General features: G+C 44.9%; 1 protein-coding gene across 1 annotated transcript in view; it reads left to right on the top strand.

Moving 5' to 3' along the window:
- The window catches only part of Ube4b (ubiquitination factor E4B), a 120,867-nt gene that overhangs the window by 76,367 nt on the left and 25,744 nt on the right, over positions 1-18,756 (top strand). Inside the window, 9 exon segments of the mRNA XM_028893635.2 lie at positions 3,389-3,445; positions 4,195-4,311; positions 4,392-4,490; positions 5,151-5,264; positions 6,666-6,864; positions 9,194-9,332; positions 15,490-15,589; positions 17,288-17,415; positions 18,192-18,290. Coding sequence (XP_028749468.1) covers positions 3,389-3,445; positions 4,195-4,311; positions 4,392-4,490; positions 5,151-5,264; positions 6,666-6,864; positions 9,194-9,332; positions 15,490-15,589; positions 17,288-17,415; positions 18,192-18,290 — 1,052 coding nt within the window.

Below are 18,756 nucleotides of genomic sequence, written 5' to 3'. Positions count from 1 at the left end.
CACAGAGATCCTCCTGGCTCTGCCTCCCAAGTGCTGGGATTAAAGGCGTGCGCCACCACCACCCAGCTCCAGGTATCCCCTTTTGTTACATAATTGTAATGGGAAAAATGCCAAACTATGAGACTCATTTACTCTGTATATATTTACCACTTTGTATAAATTGAGGCCATAGAGAAATTGAAACTTTATGCTTGTTCCTTGTACTCATTCTATTGATTTGATTCTATTGTGCCATTGACTCATTGGTGTCTGGGAATTCGCCTTGTACTTAGTAACAGATCGCAGAGCTCAGGAAATAAGCTCTCTTCCTGTAGAGTAGTGGTTCTCAGCCTTCCTAACTCTGTGACCCTTAACACAATGGTTCTCAGCCTTCCTAACTCTGTGACCCTTAACACAGTGGTTCTCAACCTTCCTAACTCTGTGACCCTTAACACAGTGGTTCTCAACCTTCCTAATTCTGTGACCCTTAACACAATGGTTCTCAACCTTCCTAATGCTGAGACCCTTAACACAGTGGTTCTCACTCTTCCTCACCGTGAGACCCTTTAACACAGTTCTTCATGTTGTGCTGACCCCCAGGTGTAAAACTATTTCGTTGCTACTCCATAACTATAATTTTGCTACTGTTACGAATCATAATGTAACTATCTGTTTTCAGATGGTCTTAGGCAACTCCTGTGAAAGGTTCAGTCACCCCACCCCACCCTGCAAAGGGGGTCACAGCTTACAGGTTAAGAACTGTTGCTGCCTTAGGCTGTTCATAATTCATGGTAAAAGTTGTATCAAAGCAAAATATCCTGAAAATTATGCTGTGATAAATGCTCAAAGAAGTGACAAAAGGTCTTTTTTAGAAAAATCAGAACTATCATATCATTAACAAGGTGAAAGTTCATAATAATGCTGGAAGGAAAATGTGAGGCCTAGCCAAGTATGGTAGATCATGTAACCCCAGCCATTGGAAATCTGAGGCAGGAAAGTTAATCATGAATTAAAGGCCAGCCATAGCTACTCAGTGAATTCTAGTCCATCTTTGGCTACCAAGTGAGCTAGTTAGTTCAACTGTGATCCCAGGACTGTGAATTCGAAGCCAGAGGATCGGGAGCTCCAGGTCAGCTACCTCTACATAGTGTGTGAGGTTACTCTGGGTCCAGGAAAGCTTGTCTAAAGAAAGAAGCTTGAACCACTCGAGAGGCTGGGGTGGGAGGATCATTTCAAGTTTAGACCAGCCTGGAACTCATGGTGACTTCCAGACAAGCCTGGGTTACATAGTAAGATCCTGTCTCAAAAAAGAAAACCAAACCATGAAAGTAGATAAATAAAAAATTTGAGCATGTTTCCGAGGGCAGAGAGGGACGAGGAATGGATGGTTGCTGCTGTTTCATCTGGAGGTTTCTTGGACCCCATCTAGATAAGTTTAGTATTTCAATGAAGAGAATTTAGTGACAGATATCAACAACTTGGTGAGCGACAGAAGCATCCTTTGTGGTAGAAAGTGATTTAGTTTAGGACCTGCTGTTGATGATGTAGGGGTCAGAGAGGAGAAGAGTGAGGAGATGGGAAATGAGGCAGGAGGAGGAAGCCTGCTGGGTTGGTGCAGAAATAGCTGGATTATTGGTGGGCACTGTGTTGTTCTATGTAGCTAGAGTTTCCCTGCCTTGCCCACAGTCAGGACAAATCTTTGTCACCCGCCAATCCCACAGCCGCTCAGACCCAACCAAGTAAACACAGAGACTTATATTGCATACAAACTGTATGGCCGTGGCAGGCTTCTTGCTAACTGTTCTTATAGCTTAAATTAATCCATTTCCATAAATCTATACCTTGCCACGTGGCTGGTGGCTTACCGGCATCTTCACATGCTGCTGGTCATGGCGGCGGCTGCAGTGTCTCTCTGCCTCAGCCTTCTGCTTCCCAGAATTCTCCTCTCTCCTTGTCGCACCTACTTCCTGCCTGGCCACTGGCCAACCAGTGTTTTATTTATTGACCAATCAGAGCAATTTGACATACAGACCGTCCCACAGCAGTTCTATGCTGTGATCACTGGAGGATTGTTTTCTTTGCTGATGCTACGGGGCATGTGCCATGTGCCTGCAGTCCCAGTGCTTAGGAGGCTAAGGCAGGGGAATTGAGAGTTTGGGCCAACCTGGGCGTAGCATAGCAAAATCCTGTCTGAGAGAAACACACACTTACACACTTACACACTTACCATACCCCCCCCCCACACACACACAATAGCAGCAACAGTAAATAATGGTAATGATGTCATCTGGCTGCCAGCCCCACCCGCCCTAACCCCTGGGGTTTTTTGTGGATGGTGTGTTGCCTGCTGTTGGGTGGGGTTGTCTTAGGCTTTCCCTGTGGTGTTAATGGGCTATCCACACTATGCAGTGAGAAGTTAAACTTCTCAGCAGTTCTTTGGATCAATGACTTCAGTGGGTCTGTTCAAGGCTCAGTGACTGTTAGACAGCTTCTGTCTAATTCACAGAGAAACTCATTTCCTATTCATTGTGGCTTGATGGACTGAGGCTAAACTCATGATCATAACCGTCTGGTCTAGAATGAGCAGAAGTTTTTTTTTTTTTTTTTTTTTTTTTTTTTTTTTTTTTTTTTTTTTTTTTTTTTTTTTTTTTTTTTTTTTTTTTTTTTTTTTTTTTTTTTTTTTTTTTCTAGAATGAGGACAACAGTGAGGAAGAGTTACTGCACGTGCCTCGTGTCCGGAAGCCATGTCACACTTTTTAAGTGTTCTGCATCAAGTAGCTTCTTGGGTCCAGAGTAAAGCCCTGGATAATGCTGACAGAATTAGCACATGCGATCTATACAACAAGTATTGTGTTACGAAATGATATGAAGCAAAACTCAGTTTTTAAAACTAAGTGCACACCTTCTGGAAGGACATCAGAAGGCGTTTTATCTGCAAGTGAAGTATGAGTGATTTCTAGCTGTGCTTTGTATTTCTCCTTTATCTAAGTGCTTTTTTAAATATAAATATTCTTTCATACAATGTATTTTTGTCATGTTTTTCCCCTTCTCACAAAGGTATTTGTTTTATTTTGTTTGAGACAGGGTCTCACTATGTAGCGCTGGCTGGCTGTCCTGGAACTCCATAGACCAGACTAGCCTCCAGCTCACAGAAATCAACCTGCTTCTGCCTCTTGGGTGCTGGGCTAAAGATGTGCACCAGGCCGCCTAGGCAGAGGGTTGGGTTTTTTGTTTGTTTTGCAGGGCGCATGTATTCATTTACTCAGCAGGAAAAGTAGTAAGGCTGGTGACCTTATAAGGAGCATCTCCATGCCTTTATAGTGGAAATGAAAACTGTCTCTTGCTGTCACACACGGCAGCAGTGTGAAACGGAACACATCCTAGTGATTCTGTCCTGTCTTATTTCTAGGCACTAGGTGAACTCTGTGAAACCAAGTTTGGGAAGACACACCCGGTGTGCAGTTTGGTAAGTGTCTCCTGTTGAGCCGTATGCCGACTCTGTCACCATGTGGAGGCCACTCTAAAAGTAGTGTCAGCTACAGACTTTTGGAAATTGGGGGCGTCCCTCATCTGTTCAATTGCTGGTCTGTATGTGTTTTCTATGCTGAAGTGTTGTTGCCTTGTGTCTGATTTCTGGGGAAGAGCAGGTGCTGTAGGAAGGGAGTAGCTCCTTTGAGGAGCATCACAGTGGGTCTTTCACATTTCACTTGTGTCTTGACCTGTTACAGGCAGTTAATGGTTTGGGGGAGTCACAGTCCTCAGTCAACCCACTGCTCTGGAAACCTTGCTGAAGTAAATGACGCCTCACTTGTGTTCATGTGAAAATCCTTACTTAGGTGCAGTATGCTACACAGAAAACACGAGAATAGTAGCAGTACCGTGGGAAGAAGGGGTTTGGGAGGGAGAAGATGATAAAAAAGGACATTGGGAAGAAATACATCAAACTACACACACACACACACACACAACACACACACACACACACACACTCATACACACACACACACACACACACACACACACACACAACTATGAAAGAATAACATTTTTAAAGTGTTTCTTATAAAAATGTGGAAGCTGGAGAGTACCCTCTATTAGGGGTAAAAAAAAAAATATCAAAGGGAACCTGACTTATTTGTACCTCGTAGTTTTGGAGTGCTTGGTGGCCAGAACCCCCTGTGTAGCTGATTGCTGGTCCCTCTGTGTTGTGTCTAGGTCGCCTCTTTGCCTCTGTGGTTGCCGAAGTCCTTAAGCCCTGGTTCTGGGCGGGAGCTGCAGAGACTCTCCTACTTAGGGGCCTTCTTTAGCTTCTCAGTCTTTGCAGAGGATGATGTGAGTACACATTTGACTCCCATCCAGCCCTTCCCAGACGGTCACTGTATGCTGATTGAATGTTTCCCCTCTCCTTGCAGGCAAAGGTGGTTGAGAAATACTTCTCAGGGCCCACCGTGACCCTGGAGAACACCCGTGTCGTCAGCCAGTCCCTACAGCATTACCTGGAGCTGGGACGGGTAGGTGTTCAGAAGGGAAGCCAGAGGAGAGAGGCCTGTCCCGTAGATTGGTGCTGTCCTAGAAGTCAGATACTTTACAAAGAAGATGCTCCGTATAGAGCGCCCCTTGTCGCTGTTAGCACTTGTTGCTGCTTCTGGACAGAGATGAAGCCCAGGCCCGGCACCTCAAGGGTGCCAGTCCGGTGTCTCCCAGAGAGCCCCACATATGACATGAGTAATGACTGAAGCCCAGCTATGCTGTTTCCCTGAGAATGTCACTGGGGACTGGAGTGATGTCTAGTGGTCATGCTTCCCCTCCATCTTGCCTGTAGCCATGGGAATCATGAGGATGAGCGGGAGCGGTTAGCGTGCGGCAGGCACCCTTGGCTGAGTCACTGATGTACTTAATATGTCTTTTGTCCTAAACTGTAAAAGTGAAGTGCCTTGCTAATCGAGGCCATATTAGTCACGGAAGGGGAGCGGCAAAGGCTGGCTTATTAAATCTGGGGCTGCTCAGCATTCTCCCCAAGTCCTCCTGGTCACACACACGTTTCATAATGTTGACTGTCTTGGGTTCCCTACAAGGAGTGGACGTGGGAGAAGAAAGGGGTGGGCAGCAGGAGGCTATTCTTAAAGTAAAAAAGGAGTTAATTGTTTTTTTTCTTTTTCAAAATAATTCAGCAAGAGCTTTTCAAGATACTGCACAGTATTTTGTTAAATGGTGAAACTCGTGAAGCTGCCCTCAGTTACATGGCGGCCGTTGTCAATGCCAATATGAAGAAAGCCCAAATGCAGGTAGGAGTCCCCAAAATGCTTTCAGTTGCTCAGACTTAATGCAGCACCTCCCAGGCTCCGTTCTGGGGATCAGGAAAACAGCATGGAACTAGAGAGGCAAGCCTCCCGCTGTGTGGAGCCTGAGTTCTCTGGCAGGAAGTAGACGGACAAGCACAGTATTCCAGACGGTAACAAGAGTCCGTGATGGAGTGTGAAGGGTCTGGGGGTGCTTGTGGAGTGCTGGGAGGAGGGGACAGGAGTGCATTTTGATCAGGTAACACAGCAGCCGCTCTGAGGAGCTGACATTTTATTCAGGCCTTGACTGAGGAGCCGGTCATGACAAGGCTGAGAAAAGAACCCTCTTGGTCCATATCCAGTACTAGAGCAGGAATGAGCCAGCTTTATTGCCAGACCAGGACATAGGGCTTTGTGACTGGGAGAGAATGGGCAGGTAAAAAAGAAGCCATGGGCTTGAGTCTGCTCAGAGCCTATCAGTGAGGACTGTGGTAGAATCCACTACAGAAGGGGAAGGGTGTCAGTAAGGAAATCACAAGGAGTAGGGTCAGGAACAGTCCGGAAGAAGTACTTCAAGGTCATAAGGATTCCATTGTGCATGGTAAGAGTGGGGAAATTAACAATTTCAGATTATTATTAATAAGAAGTACTCAGAAGCAAGAGAATGAAAGTCTAGAGAAGAGCAGAAACTCAGTGGCTTCTGGTGTTGTTCACACTGTCTGCTGTGTCCAGTCTGTTGACGTCACCACTTGGTGTTGTCATCTGTGACTTGGCACCCAAGAGCTGTGCAGTCCCAAGAGACCATCCAGAATTTCACCGTGTTCTGTGTGGGTTACAGTTTTATATTGGGCCCCATTTACTACTGGCCTGTAAGTGGGGCACACCTGACAGTTTCTTTCCGTGCCTCAGTTTCTTCATTTGGTAAATGGGGTTAATAGTGGCTGCTAACCTGTGGGCTTACTATATGTAAAGCATTAGAATAGTTCCTAGTGTGTGGTGGCCGCTCAGCTCTGACTGGCTTCTTAGTTCCTCTCACGGGGCTGTGCTCACTGTTTACATGGGAAGCTGTCTCGTGGGGTTGCAGCTGGCTGTCCTAGTGTTCTTGAGAAAGAAGGACAAGAAAGGAGGCTGCATGTGTTCTGTCTGCTTACTAACATTCTCTGACCTTCAGTTCCTCTCTCAATACGAATTGTGTCTGCAGACTCGGGTTCTGCAGAGGCCAGTGAGGACGTGGTGGTGGATGGGTGGGACGTCTCGTTTGGCTGGCATCTGCTAGCTGTGGTCACCTCGTGGCCTGTCAGTGACTTTAGGGAGTGGTCACATTTGAATGTCCCCTCTGCTTTCATAGAAACTTGTGCCAGTTTTATACATAACAGTTGTTGGAATTGCTTTTGCCTTCTGTCCCAGGCGGATGATCGATTGGTCTCTACAGATGGCTTTATGCTGAATCTCCTGTGGGTCCTGCAGCAGCTAAGTACAAAAATCAAGTTAGAAACAGTCGACCCCACTTACATATTCCACCCAAAGTGTCGGATTACTCTCCCGAATGATGAGACACGAATAAATGCAACGATGGAGGATGTGAATGAGTGGCTGGCTGAGCTCTGTGAGTGACGCGTCTGTTGCTAGGTCACCTCTCTTTCATCTGCTGGGCTCTGGGAGATGGAGGTGCATAGTTAAAGTTAACACAGTAAAATTTCTTCTGAGAATTACTAAGCACAGATACATAGAACAGATAGATGGGTGGGAGACAGAAGAGAGAACCAATAACAGCAGCTTTATTATATAGATTTATGTTGTATTGAGGCAGTTGAAAATATGACTACTTTAAGGTGTGATGATAATAATCTTGCTACTTGATAACAAAATATATTTGTAATTACAAAAATCAAAACCCATGCCAATTTGGTGGGGGTTTTTTGTTTGTTTATTTATTTATTTATTTATTTTTATTTTTCAAGACAGGGTTTCTCTGTGTAGCTTTGCGCCTTTCCTGGAACTCGCTTTGTAGACCAGGCTGGTCTTGAACTCACAGAGATCTGCCTGCCTCTGCCTCCCGAGTGCTGGGATTAAAGGTGTGCACCACCACCACTGCCCGGCCAATTTGGTGTTTTTAATATTTTAAAAATATGTGTGGAATTAGATGAATTCCTCTTTATGTGGAAGTGACAATGTCATCCATGATCAAATGGATACTTGCTAGAAAAGCACCTTCCCTGGTGCTCAGTCTTACTTGGCACATGCCTATAACCCCAGCACTCAAGAGGCTGAGGTAGGAGAATCACAAGTTCAAGGCCAGCCTAGGCTACACAGCAAGATCCTGCCTTACAAGACCAAGAAAAGAAAGAGGTGCTGTTCAATGAATTCATTTCCTCGGTCTGAAGTGAATCCTGGCAGTATCTGACATATAATTAAATACTGTTGAAGGGGTAGGGGAGGCACACAGAGGAGGATAGTTATAGAGAGAGCAGTTGACTGGGTGGTGGTAGTGTTTTGAGGATTCCCTGTGTTGTCCAGGCTAGCTTCAAGTTCTTGGACTCAAGCAATCCTCCTGCCTCAGTCTCCTAAGCAGCAAGACTGTGCCCTTGAAGCACTGCAACTGTTAAGGGGTCCAGTTGCATTGGAGAAATAGTCCCTAATGTTCTCTAGCACGGCAGGACAGCTGTGGTCAGCAGTGACTCAGTGTATAGTTCATAAAAGCTCTTGAGGGCGTTGGAATGTTCCCAACACAAAGAAATGATAAGTGCTTGAAGTGATCTGACTGTGACGTGCTATATACATGAATGAAGTATGAACTCTACCTTGTGAACGAGTCAAGCTATGTGCTAATTAAAAACTACTGTATGTATAGCCGTGCGGTGGTGGTGTACACCTTTAATTCCAGCTCTCGGGAGGCAGAGGCAGGCGGATCTCTGTGAGTTCAAGGCCAGCCTGGACTACAGAGCAAGTTCCAGGACAGCCAGGGCTATTACAACAGAGAAACCCTATCTTGAAAACCAAAACAACAACAACAACAACAAAAAAAAAAAAAACTACTATATAATGACATTCTCTCTATGATTCTACTTTCAGTCTATACTCTCAAAGTTGATGTTCAAAGATATACCTCTTCCTAGCAAGATCAAAAACACAAACATGGAAGAAAGCTATAATTTATTAATATAGCTTAATACTATTTTCAGATTGAAGTAATAAACACATCTTGGAAAATGAAGGTGATGTCATAGGATATATCAGGAAGACATATCATCAGAGGTTGATCTATGTAAGCATTTAATCAGCTAAGATAGGAACAGGGCCTTTAAAGTACATAGGAATTTGTTTTTCTTATAATGTCACATAGGTTTGTAATTTAAAAAATATTCTTGGAGGCCATCCATAGTGGTGTACGCTTTTAATCCCAGCACCTGAGAGGCAGAAGCAGTCAGATCTCTGTAATTTCAAGGACAGCTTAGTGTACATAGAGAGTTCCAGGACAGCCAGAGCTACATAAAGAGACCCTGTCTCAAAAAACAACACTAAGTATAAATTCCTGGGCTGGGAAAATGGCTCGCTTGGTCAGCAAGGCGCTGCCATGCCAGCGTGAGGGTGTGTTCTCCGCTTCCAAGCTCCCACTAAAGCTGGGTGTGGCGGTACACATCTGTACACATCTGTCACCCCAACACTGGGTGGAAGGAGACAAGACGATCCGTGTGTCAGTGACTGTCAGGCTTGTCATTTGGTAATATCTAAGTTCAGTGAAATACCCAGTCTCAAAAACAAGGTGTAGAAAGTCACAAGACAACTTCACAGATGACAGTGCAAAACCGTGTCCTTCCACCACAAATACCTACACACAGAAAGTCTTCTCAACTGATTTTCCTTCACAATGGAACTTTTTCCGTATGGCTTGTAATTGATTTTAGTTAAGGATTCATGTTGTTGTTTTTTTCTAGATGGAGATCAGCCTCCGTTTTCTGAGCCAAAATTCCCTACGGAATGTTTCTTTCTCACCCTGCACGCTCACCACCTCTCTATTCTGCCTAGTTGTCGTCGCTACATCCGAAGACTCCGAGCCATCCGAGAGCTCAATAGGTATGTGTCATGATCCCTGTCAGTGCCTCGCTGTTACCGCTGCCTCTTAGGCACAGGCCTGCCTTCGGCTGGGGTCAGGAGACCTGGGGGAGGATGCATACATTGCAGTATACTGTCTGCCTCTACTACTGCATTGGTGCCTCTCCTTCCCGGGTTCTTTGCATGATAAAATGATGCAGAGGTGGATTTCTGAGCCCTCGTTGTTTGTTTCTGTACGTGGTTGCTAAAACCTTTCCACTGGGTGTGAAGATAACCAGGAATCATTTTAGGGGAGTCCCTGCCCTCCTGGCATACCTTCTTGCCTTGGACTGTCAAGCCCTGTTTTCCCATGAAAATCAAGGAAACATGCAATTCCCCTTTGCCCTGTTGTCTGTGTCTGAGGAGCCCAGGTGCTGACCAGCAGCTCCAGCTGTCAGTCATCAAATCACAGTGGTTGATGTGGCTCGAAATCCCAGCATGTCCTGATGCTCTAGCGTCTGCAAACAAACGGACATCCCAGGAACAGACATGGGTGGACGGGCCATTTAAACCACTTCTGTCTGGTCTAGTACAGCTGTCGTAGGAGCTCTCATATTCAGATATATATATATGGAGTTTCTCTGTGTCTCAGCAGCTGCTCTCAAATAACCATTCAGAGACTTGTTATTAATTATAAATGATTGGCCAATAGCTCAGGCTGGTTACTAGCTAACTCTTACATTTTAAATTAATCTCTATTTCTTACCCATGCTCTGCCATGTGTATGGATACTGTTTCTCAGTAAAGTTCATCTCCTCCCCATGTCTCCTTCCTATTCTGAAAGACTTCTCCTCCTCTTCAAGCTCTTTTTTTTTTTCTGCAAGTCCTGCCTAACTTCTACCTGTCTAGATATTGGCGAGTCAGCCCCTTTATTAATTCAGTCACAGTGACACATGTTCACACTCTATAAATATTCCATATTTCCCCCTTTTTGTCTAATTAAAAAGGAAGGTTTAACTTCAACATAATAAAATTATATACAATAACAGTTACCAAGTAAGAATTACAGTTACAATGTCCAGTTGATTTGTATTTGGCAAAACAGAGAAAACACTACATCAACTGTCCTCCCCTGAAGAGTCCAGTGTTTCATACCTAATTGACTTTCTACCATGATTAGGGAAAACTGAAATTGTAACTATATAGTCTTTAACGCCAGCAAAGACCTGAGATGAATATAATATTACCTGAGTAAACAGGAAGTGCATAGCAAGCGACTTCCAAAATTAAGAGGTGACAGAAACAGCTGGCTGCCTGGACGTTCGCCCAAAGTTCTTCTATAATGTTGGGGCATCCAACTTTGGCCTACAGGCCAAAGTATATCCGACAGACAAATCTGGAATATTCCTTTACACTGTATGAGTATGTGTCACTGTGACTGCTTTAATAAAGAAGCTGCCTGGCCAATCGCTGGATAGGTAGAGGTTAGGCAAGGCCTGATACCAATGGCAAACAGAAAGAAGTGCAGCCCGTTGAAGAGGGAGCTTCCTTCATGCTAGTGGCTAACCCAGTGCAGCTCTTTTAAGAGGCTGTGCTGCTGAACACTCAAATGGGGTCATGAGCAGCAGGCAGTGGGCTACTCAGTGGCAGCATGGACCCAACAACTTCCCAGAGCTGCGGCGGTAAAGGTGGCGCCCACCAGTACCTCTGCCTACATTCTCCTTTTCTCTTTTCTTTTTTTTTTTTTTTTGTGTGTGTGTGTGTATTGGGGGGCAGGTTACAGAATCTATCTTATTGCCTCTGGGTACCCACACACGTTGTTGGGATTAAAGCCATGCCCAACTTAACGTATTTTATTTAATTCACAATATTTTATAGTTACACTTTGGGATGGGTTGTCTCTTGTTATGTTTTCTAGCTGAATTGCATTGGATACGCTCTGTGTGGTTTTGGGCTCTTGAGGCCAGTCATATTGTTATTTCTTTCTCAACCTTTCCTCACTCTGGCAAATTTTATCTGCTTTTAATACCAGCCACTGAAGGCTGACCAGATGGCACAGTGGGTGGAGAAACTGGCCACCAAGCCTGACACTCTGCATCTAGTGCCTGGACCCACAATGGTGGAAGAAAAGAACGGACCTCTGCAAAGTATCCTCTGCCCACACACAAAATAAGCAAATAAGAAAAGAACAATAAAAATCAGTCACAAAGAGGTTTTTGTAAATGTCGAGGTGTGATTGTGGATAAGTGTATTTCCTCTCCTGGGATAGATTGTCATCTGAGATCCCATGACTCCCACTGACCCCACCGGCCATCTTTGGTGCTAACAGTATTATGCCACTTGGAGATGCAGTTTTATGATATAAGCAGAGAGAGACAGAGACAGAGACAGAAAGACAGTCAGTCTCATATGGCAAATTGGCATTACTATTCCAGGCCCCTTAGTTTTGAATACCTTGCAGCTGAGCCAGGTCACTGTCAAGTCCAGATTTTCCTGAGATAGTTGGGCTCACTATTGGAACCCTCCTCACCATTCAGACATTGAATCCAGAGTCTCTGCTGGGTGCAGTTGTGGCAATGAACTTTGTCCACATAGAACTGTCAGCGTTTTCCTCATGTGCTCATCAGGTACCCTCAGAATCCATTCCACACACAGCTGCACATATATTCCCACATGACATTCCAAAAAGGTTCTCGTCCTAGGCCTAGAACCTGTGAATGTCACCCAAATGGTAAAGTGATCAAGAATATTATCCTGGATCATCTGGGAGGGGCAGTTATTATCACAGGGCTTTGTAGGGAGGGAAAGAGGTCATAGTAGAGGAAGAATTGTAGTCACAGAAGCAGAGATGAGGTTTAATCTGGAGTTAGGAGTTAAAGCTTGCTCATAGCCTGGCAGGAAGAATGAGCAGGAAACCTCCAGCCCTCCCCTGCAGCCTGCAGAAGCTCCTGCCTCTGCAGCCTGGCCAGTCTTCTTCCAAATGCTGGCTACACATGGGCTCTTTTTCTGGGTTCCTGACCCCATAGTACAAAGGTGATGGAGCAGATCTTGTCACCTTCAGACTTCTGCTCCTCCTGCTATGATCTTGTGATCTCTCCAAGGCAGTCATTGCTCTGACTTTTGTAGCTCTGGAGGTGCTAAAGGATAGTGGGGCTGGGGGGTGGCGCATTGCAGAGCATTGCACCTCACCCTGCAGGGTGAACTTCTCAGGAAGGTCATTACAAGACCTGCCTCGGCCAGTGAGCTCCTTGGATTTAAAGATATGGGTCCATGGCATAATCACAGTCTCCCAGACCCATTTGGGTCTGAGCCCTCACCCTGACTTCCAGATAGGAGGCACTGGAAGGTTATGAACTCAGCCTATGTTGTTCGTTGGTAATGGTAGACCACTCCACTTCCTAGGAACTCATGGTTCACTGCCTCCCTTCAAGACCTCAAGACTATCTTGTTTCTTTCCCTATCCTTATCCAGCCTTGTGAGAGGCTATTGCTTTATCCCTTGCCAAAGGGCCACTTGGCCTAGGGCTGCCAACATTCCATCCGCAAACAGTGACGGAATCTTCACATCCAGGCCAGGGCCTGTGCCTGTTCCTTTATGTGGTGTCCATAACCATGTATATCATGGCATTCATTTCCTCTGGCTTCCCCATAGTGACTAACATTAACACAGTGTGTCTTTATGTTCTGTAAGGCAGGATCCTAGAATCAGGGTAGCATCCCTTTTGGAGACTCAGTGTGGAGAGTGTTACCTCACTTTTTCTAGAGACTTCCTACTTTCTTGCTTCTAGACACACCTCATTTTCAAAGTCAGTAACAGAGTGTCTCTAGGTACCCTTATGCCTGGCCTCATTGTTACATCCCCTTTTACTCCTACCCGCTCTTTCTCTTAGGAAGAGCTTTGTGATAACTCTGGGCCAGCCCGATACTCTAGGATAACCTTACACCTGTGCAGTCCCTTTTGCCATGTGGGGCCACTGATAAGCATGACCAAAAGCATGGTTTTTTAGCTTACACAGTACAGCTCATCCCGAAGGGAAATCGGAGCTGGAACTCAAGGCAGGGGCATGGAGGCAAAAACTAAACGGGAAGCCATTAAGGGATGCTGCTCACTGGCTTGCTCCCCATGGCTTGCTCCGCCTGCTTTCTTACAGAACCCAGGACCACCAGCCCAGGATGGTACCACCCACAATAGGGTTGACCCTCACACATCAATTGTCATAAAGAAAATCCTCACAGGCCAATCTGTGAAAAAAAAAGATATTTTCTCAGTTCCTTTTCTCCAGATTACCCTGGCTTCTGTCATCGTGACCAAACAAACAAACAAACAAACAACAACAACAAAACAACAGCTATCCAGCATAGCCATGTGCATCAGGGTTTGTCCCAAGATCAGGGTACCGTGACTTTATGTAATTTATTTAGATTTATTTATTTTATGTGTATGAGTGTTTTGTCTGCATGTATGTGCGTGTGCTGCTGTGCCCTTGGAGGTCAGAAGAGAGCATCAGATCCTCTGGAACTGGAGTTTGAGATGGTTGTCAGCCACCTGTAGATGCTGGGGACTGAACCCACGTCCTTTGCCAAAGCGTTGTTTGTTTTTGACCATTGAGCCATGTCTCCAGTCCCTGGATGTGACGTTTTTAAAAGATGCCATTATTTCGTCTACCATACTTGAGTTCCAGTCTTAGACCAAAGAACCAAGTTTTCTGAGATGAGTAGAAAGGGGTGTGGAGTGGTTGGTTTTTTTTTTTTGTTTTTTTTTTTTCTGAACTCTTTAGCACAGTAACAAAGGGCTCTTGGTGATGTTCTTAGAGCGCACTTTAACGGTAAACTGCTTCAGCCTAGCAGTGGAACCTCCACCATAGCTTCAGCCTCTGCCCCATGCTTCCAGAAGACTCCTGCAAGTGCCGCTGATCGAAGCGATTCTGCCTTTAGTGAGAATCGTCGGCTTAGCAGTCAGGGAACTATGATATTAGACACTTAACAGTCTCTGATTTTCTACACAACTTCATGAGGAAATTATGGAATCCTGCGAAGTAAGCAAGTGTTTAAAGTAGGCAGCGTGTTAGATAATAACGATGTTCCCTCCGTGATAATAAATGTTCAGTCACCTAGAAGGGACCAAGGCAGCCACAGAGAGGACCATTCCAGGCAGAGAGAGGGCCAGCTAAGGAGAGAAGGAAGTGCCATTGGCAAGATGCCATTTGCTCTGGCAGTTGATGAGACGGAAGAGCTTAGAATTTGTACAAGAAAGTTCTTTTTAACCTCTCAGAGCAGTAGGATAACAGATTTCATATCTAAATTGCATTTTTGCCCAGGGGGTAGTGGATATAGACAGTGTACGGTGGATAGTGTCTCACCATGTAGCTCTGGCCTGGAACTCACTATGTAGGCTGGGATGGCCATGAACTCACAAAGATCTGCCTGCTCCTGCCTCCAAGTGCTGTAAAGAACATTCTTTAAGATACATAGTAGATCTCTGAGTTTGAGGACAGCCAGGGCTACACAGAGAAACCCTGTCTTGAAAAACCCCTTCCCCCCAAAAGACACATTATTATTTGATGAGTAACCAGAAAGAAAAAATGCCATCAATTAAACAAAAACTTAGTGTAGTGGGATACCCTCCGGTTTTTATTTTATTTTGTTGAGACAGGATCTCACCATGGAACACTGGCTGTCTTGGAACTCTCTGTGTAGACCATGCTGGTTTTGACCTCCTCTTGCCTGGGCCTCCCAGGTGCTGGGATTGGAGTCGTGCACCGCCAGGCCTGGCTCATATGCTCTGCTTTATTTTTGATTTTGATTTTGATTTTGATTTTTCTTTTCTCTTCTCTTCTCTTCTCTTCTCTTCTCTTCTCTTCTCTTCTCTTCTCTTCTCTCTCTTCTCTCTCTCTCTCTCTCTCTCTCTCTCTCTGGTTTTTTGAGACAGGGTTTCCTCTGTGTAGCTTTGGAGCCTTTCTTGGAACTCACTCTATAGACCAGGCTGGCCTCGAACTCAGAGATCCCCCTGGCTCTGCCTCCCAAGTGCTGGGATTAAAGACGTGCGCCGCCACTGCCTGGCTTGCTCTACTTTTAAAAATACTTAAGTGTGAAAAAAAATTCTGTCAAAGAGCCCGTGAAATGGTCAAATTGAGCAGATAAAATGAACTTGGGTATTTTCTTTCATTTGATTGTTAATGTGTTTTGTTTGTTAATTTCAGAACCGTGGAAGATTTGAAAAATAATGAAAGCCAGTGGAAAGATTCCCCACTGGCCACCAGACACCGAGAAATGCTAAAGCGCTGTAAAACTCAGCTAAAGGTTTGTACAGTTAATTGACATAATTGTGGACCAGCTTCATAATAGTAGTCTTTCCACCAGAATAAGCATCTTGATGTCTCTATTTTTTCTTCATTGTTCTTTTCCCTCAAGGTAAAATAGGATAATTTAAAACTTGTTTATAACTTGCATATTTCTGGGTATAATTATTTATATCCCAGTAGAGAATGTATATATGCTTGTTTGTTTGTTTTGTTTTTGTTTTCCGAGTCAGGGTTTCTCTGTGTAGCTTTGTGCCTTTCCTGGAACTCACTCTGTAGCCCAGGCTGGCCTCGAACTCACAGAGATCCACCTGCCTCTGCCTCCCGAGTGCTAGGATTAAAGGCGTGTGCCACCACCGCCGCCCGAGAATATATATATGCTTATACAGTTAATTCTTAGTAAGTGTTCTCATTTGTAATGTAACTTCTCCACCCTTTCCCAACCTTGTGAAAGACCCTCCACCCTGTCACACGCATGCTCCAGTACACGCAGCCACACATGGTCGTAGTACTTGACAAAGCGCATTGTGGTAATAGATCTCTTTCATTTATCTCCTTGTCCTTCATTTCTGACTGAAAATCATCTGTTAGATAGAACCTAACTATAGACGGAAATATCCCTGCTGGTAAAACTTAGCTAAACACAAACACTGGCTGACATTGCATGGGAAGGCAGAGAAGCATGTGTGTACATTTTCTGTGCTTATGTTCGGATTATAAAGCTGAATGTTAGCTGCTCGTGCTAAGTGGGATTATAGAGAAAAGTATCTCTTTGATTTCTGTGACAAGCTGAGATTTCAGGTTGTCATTTGCTAATAGACTGGACTGCTTTAAGATACAAAATAGAGGGCCTGGAGAGATGGCTCAGTGGTTAAGAGCACTGGCTGTTCTTCCAGAGGACCCGGGTTCAATTCCCAGCACCCACACGGCAGCTCACAACTGTCTGTAACTCCAGTTCCAGGGGATTTGACACTTTCACACCAATGCACATAAAATAAATTTAAATTATTAAAAAAAAAAGATACAAAATAGAGATGGGCATAGTGGCTCCACCTGTAACCCCAGCACTTTGGAGCCCAGGACAAGGGGGTGACAGTGAGTTCGAGGCCAGCCTGGGCTACAGGAGACCCTGTCTTAACAACAGGATGCAGACTAAACCAGGGTTCCCTTTCAGATCTGTAGCCCCCTTCATATTTATCCGGCAGTTGTGTTTCAGGGGATCTGTAATAAGCTGTCTGAATTCCCCATCATGATGTGTGTCTCTGTGTATCCTCTGAGGGACAGCAGCCTGTGGACAGACCTTTTGCTTAAGGCTAGCACATAAATAGTGGTGTTGAAATTCACATACAGTTTGTCTGGCTTTTTTCCACTAATTTTCCTGACACCCAGAGGGCCTCCCTGTCTACCCCATCCCCCATCCAAGTTATTGGGAAATGGTATCAGTGACTAACCTCAAGCACTAACTGTGTGCTGTCCTCGTGCTCGGTGGTTTGCATGGCATACCTACCTGTTGTTTTTTTTTTCAGGGAAAAAAAAAAGATCTTGACACAGCGATCAGTGTCCTGTAGCTAGTTAGAAAGGAACTTCTAGAGACTCTAGAACCCGGGTGTCTTAGCTCCTGGCCCCTCTCCTGCCTAGTCACGCTGAGGGGCCTTGACTCCAGACTAATCTATGGGTGGGGGCACACCTACTTCCACAGAAACTGGTACGGTGCAAGGCCTGTGCTGACGCTGGCTTACTTGACGAGAGCTTCCTGAGAAGATGTCTGAATTTTTATGGCCTTCTCATTCAGCTGCTGCTCCGCATCCTGGACCCTGCATATCCCGAGTGAGTGTGTCTTCCCTCCGCCACCTCTCTGCCTTCTCTCTGCGTCCGCTGTGTCTTCCTGATTGTTCTTCAGTCATAGCTGCAGCCAAACCCTACCCTCCTGAGGATTGGCCTTTCATTTGCCAATTATATGTATATCACAGACTGTGAAGCTACATTACTATTTCCCCATGTGGTTTTTAATGGGTGGCATTTAAAAACCTTTGCTATAGCTTTGGATGGCTAGAAAAGCAGATCTATAAATTAGAAGCACAGTGCTAGAGATAACAGCCTTCTGAGTTCTCCTAAGCACCGAGTCCAGGAGGGCCAGACATTGACAGTCACTGCTATTTAAGTTACAGCTGTTTTATGTTCATTAGGAAGCTCCTGGGTCACAGGTGTTGGTGAGATTTGGCCTGCGCCCCTAAGAGTGGGAAGGTTATATAAATACATGCCTGGCGCCCCAAGAGTGGGAAGGTTATGTAAATACATGCATGGCGTGTGGCTCCTTTGAGTTGCTCAAAATGACCAAATATGAGCTTCCTTCCCATTTGACTACTGCCGAACTCTAGCAAGAAATCCAGATGAGCAAACACTTGCCACACGGAGTGTGCCTGTCTCCCTCATCTGCTCTTACCTCCAGAGGTCACAGTTGTTTGCCTGTGTGCATTTTACACAGTTGTGTTACACAGTTGTGTTCTTCTCTTTCCAAAATGAGGTATTTAGTCGTATAACACCCTGCGTATTAACATGCCATGATTTTGTTTTGTAAATTGTGCTTTTTTTCTCTTCTACAGCGTAACACTGCCTTTAAGTTCAGATGTCCCCAAGGTGTTTGCAGCATTGCCTGAGTTTTATGTAGAAGACGTTGCTGAATTTTTATTTTTTATTGTACAGTAAGTGCTTCCCATGCTGTATGTTCTGTTTGTACACTGTACGTGGTGATGTGACCTGTGTTCCAAACCTTCGTTTAAGCCTGGGCTTGTGTGACTTTCTTTACCTGAAAGCTGCTCACAAAATTGGAGAATTAAACCCTGTTCAGCAGCAGTTGACTCCAGGACAGACGCAGATGAGCAGTGTGGGGACAAGCTCTTGGTGAACCTGAGCTGAGTGTTGATAGTTGAGTGTACTCCTGAGAAATGCCCCAGTGAACATGAAAACCAGAAGCTGTACTCCTGAGAAATGCCCCAGTGAACATGAAAAACCAGAAGCACCACAGCTGTGTTTTGAACTAAAAGAAAAAAAAAGTGTCCATTTGTAAAGTTGGAGATAGTGTAAAAAAATGGGAGAGTTTTCTTTTTTGTTTGGATTTTTGTTTTTGTTTTCCTAAAATACTAATTTCAGGGTCTCAAGCTTTCACTG

This window comes from Peromyscus leucopus, chromosome 2 (genome assembly GCF_004664715.2).
Source record: "Peromyscus leucopus breed LL Stock chromosome 2, UCI_PerLeu_2.1, whole genome shotgun sequence".
In the NCBI taxonomy this organism is placed as follows: domain Eukaryota; kingdom Metazoa; phylum Chordata; class Mammalia; order Rodentia; family Cricetidae; genus Peromyscus; species Peromyscus leucopus.
This window is presented reverse-complemented; position numbering and strand designations above follow the sequence as displayed.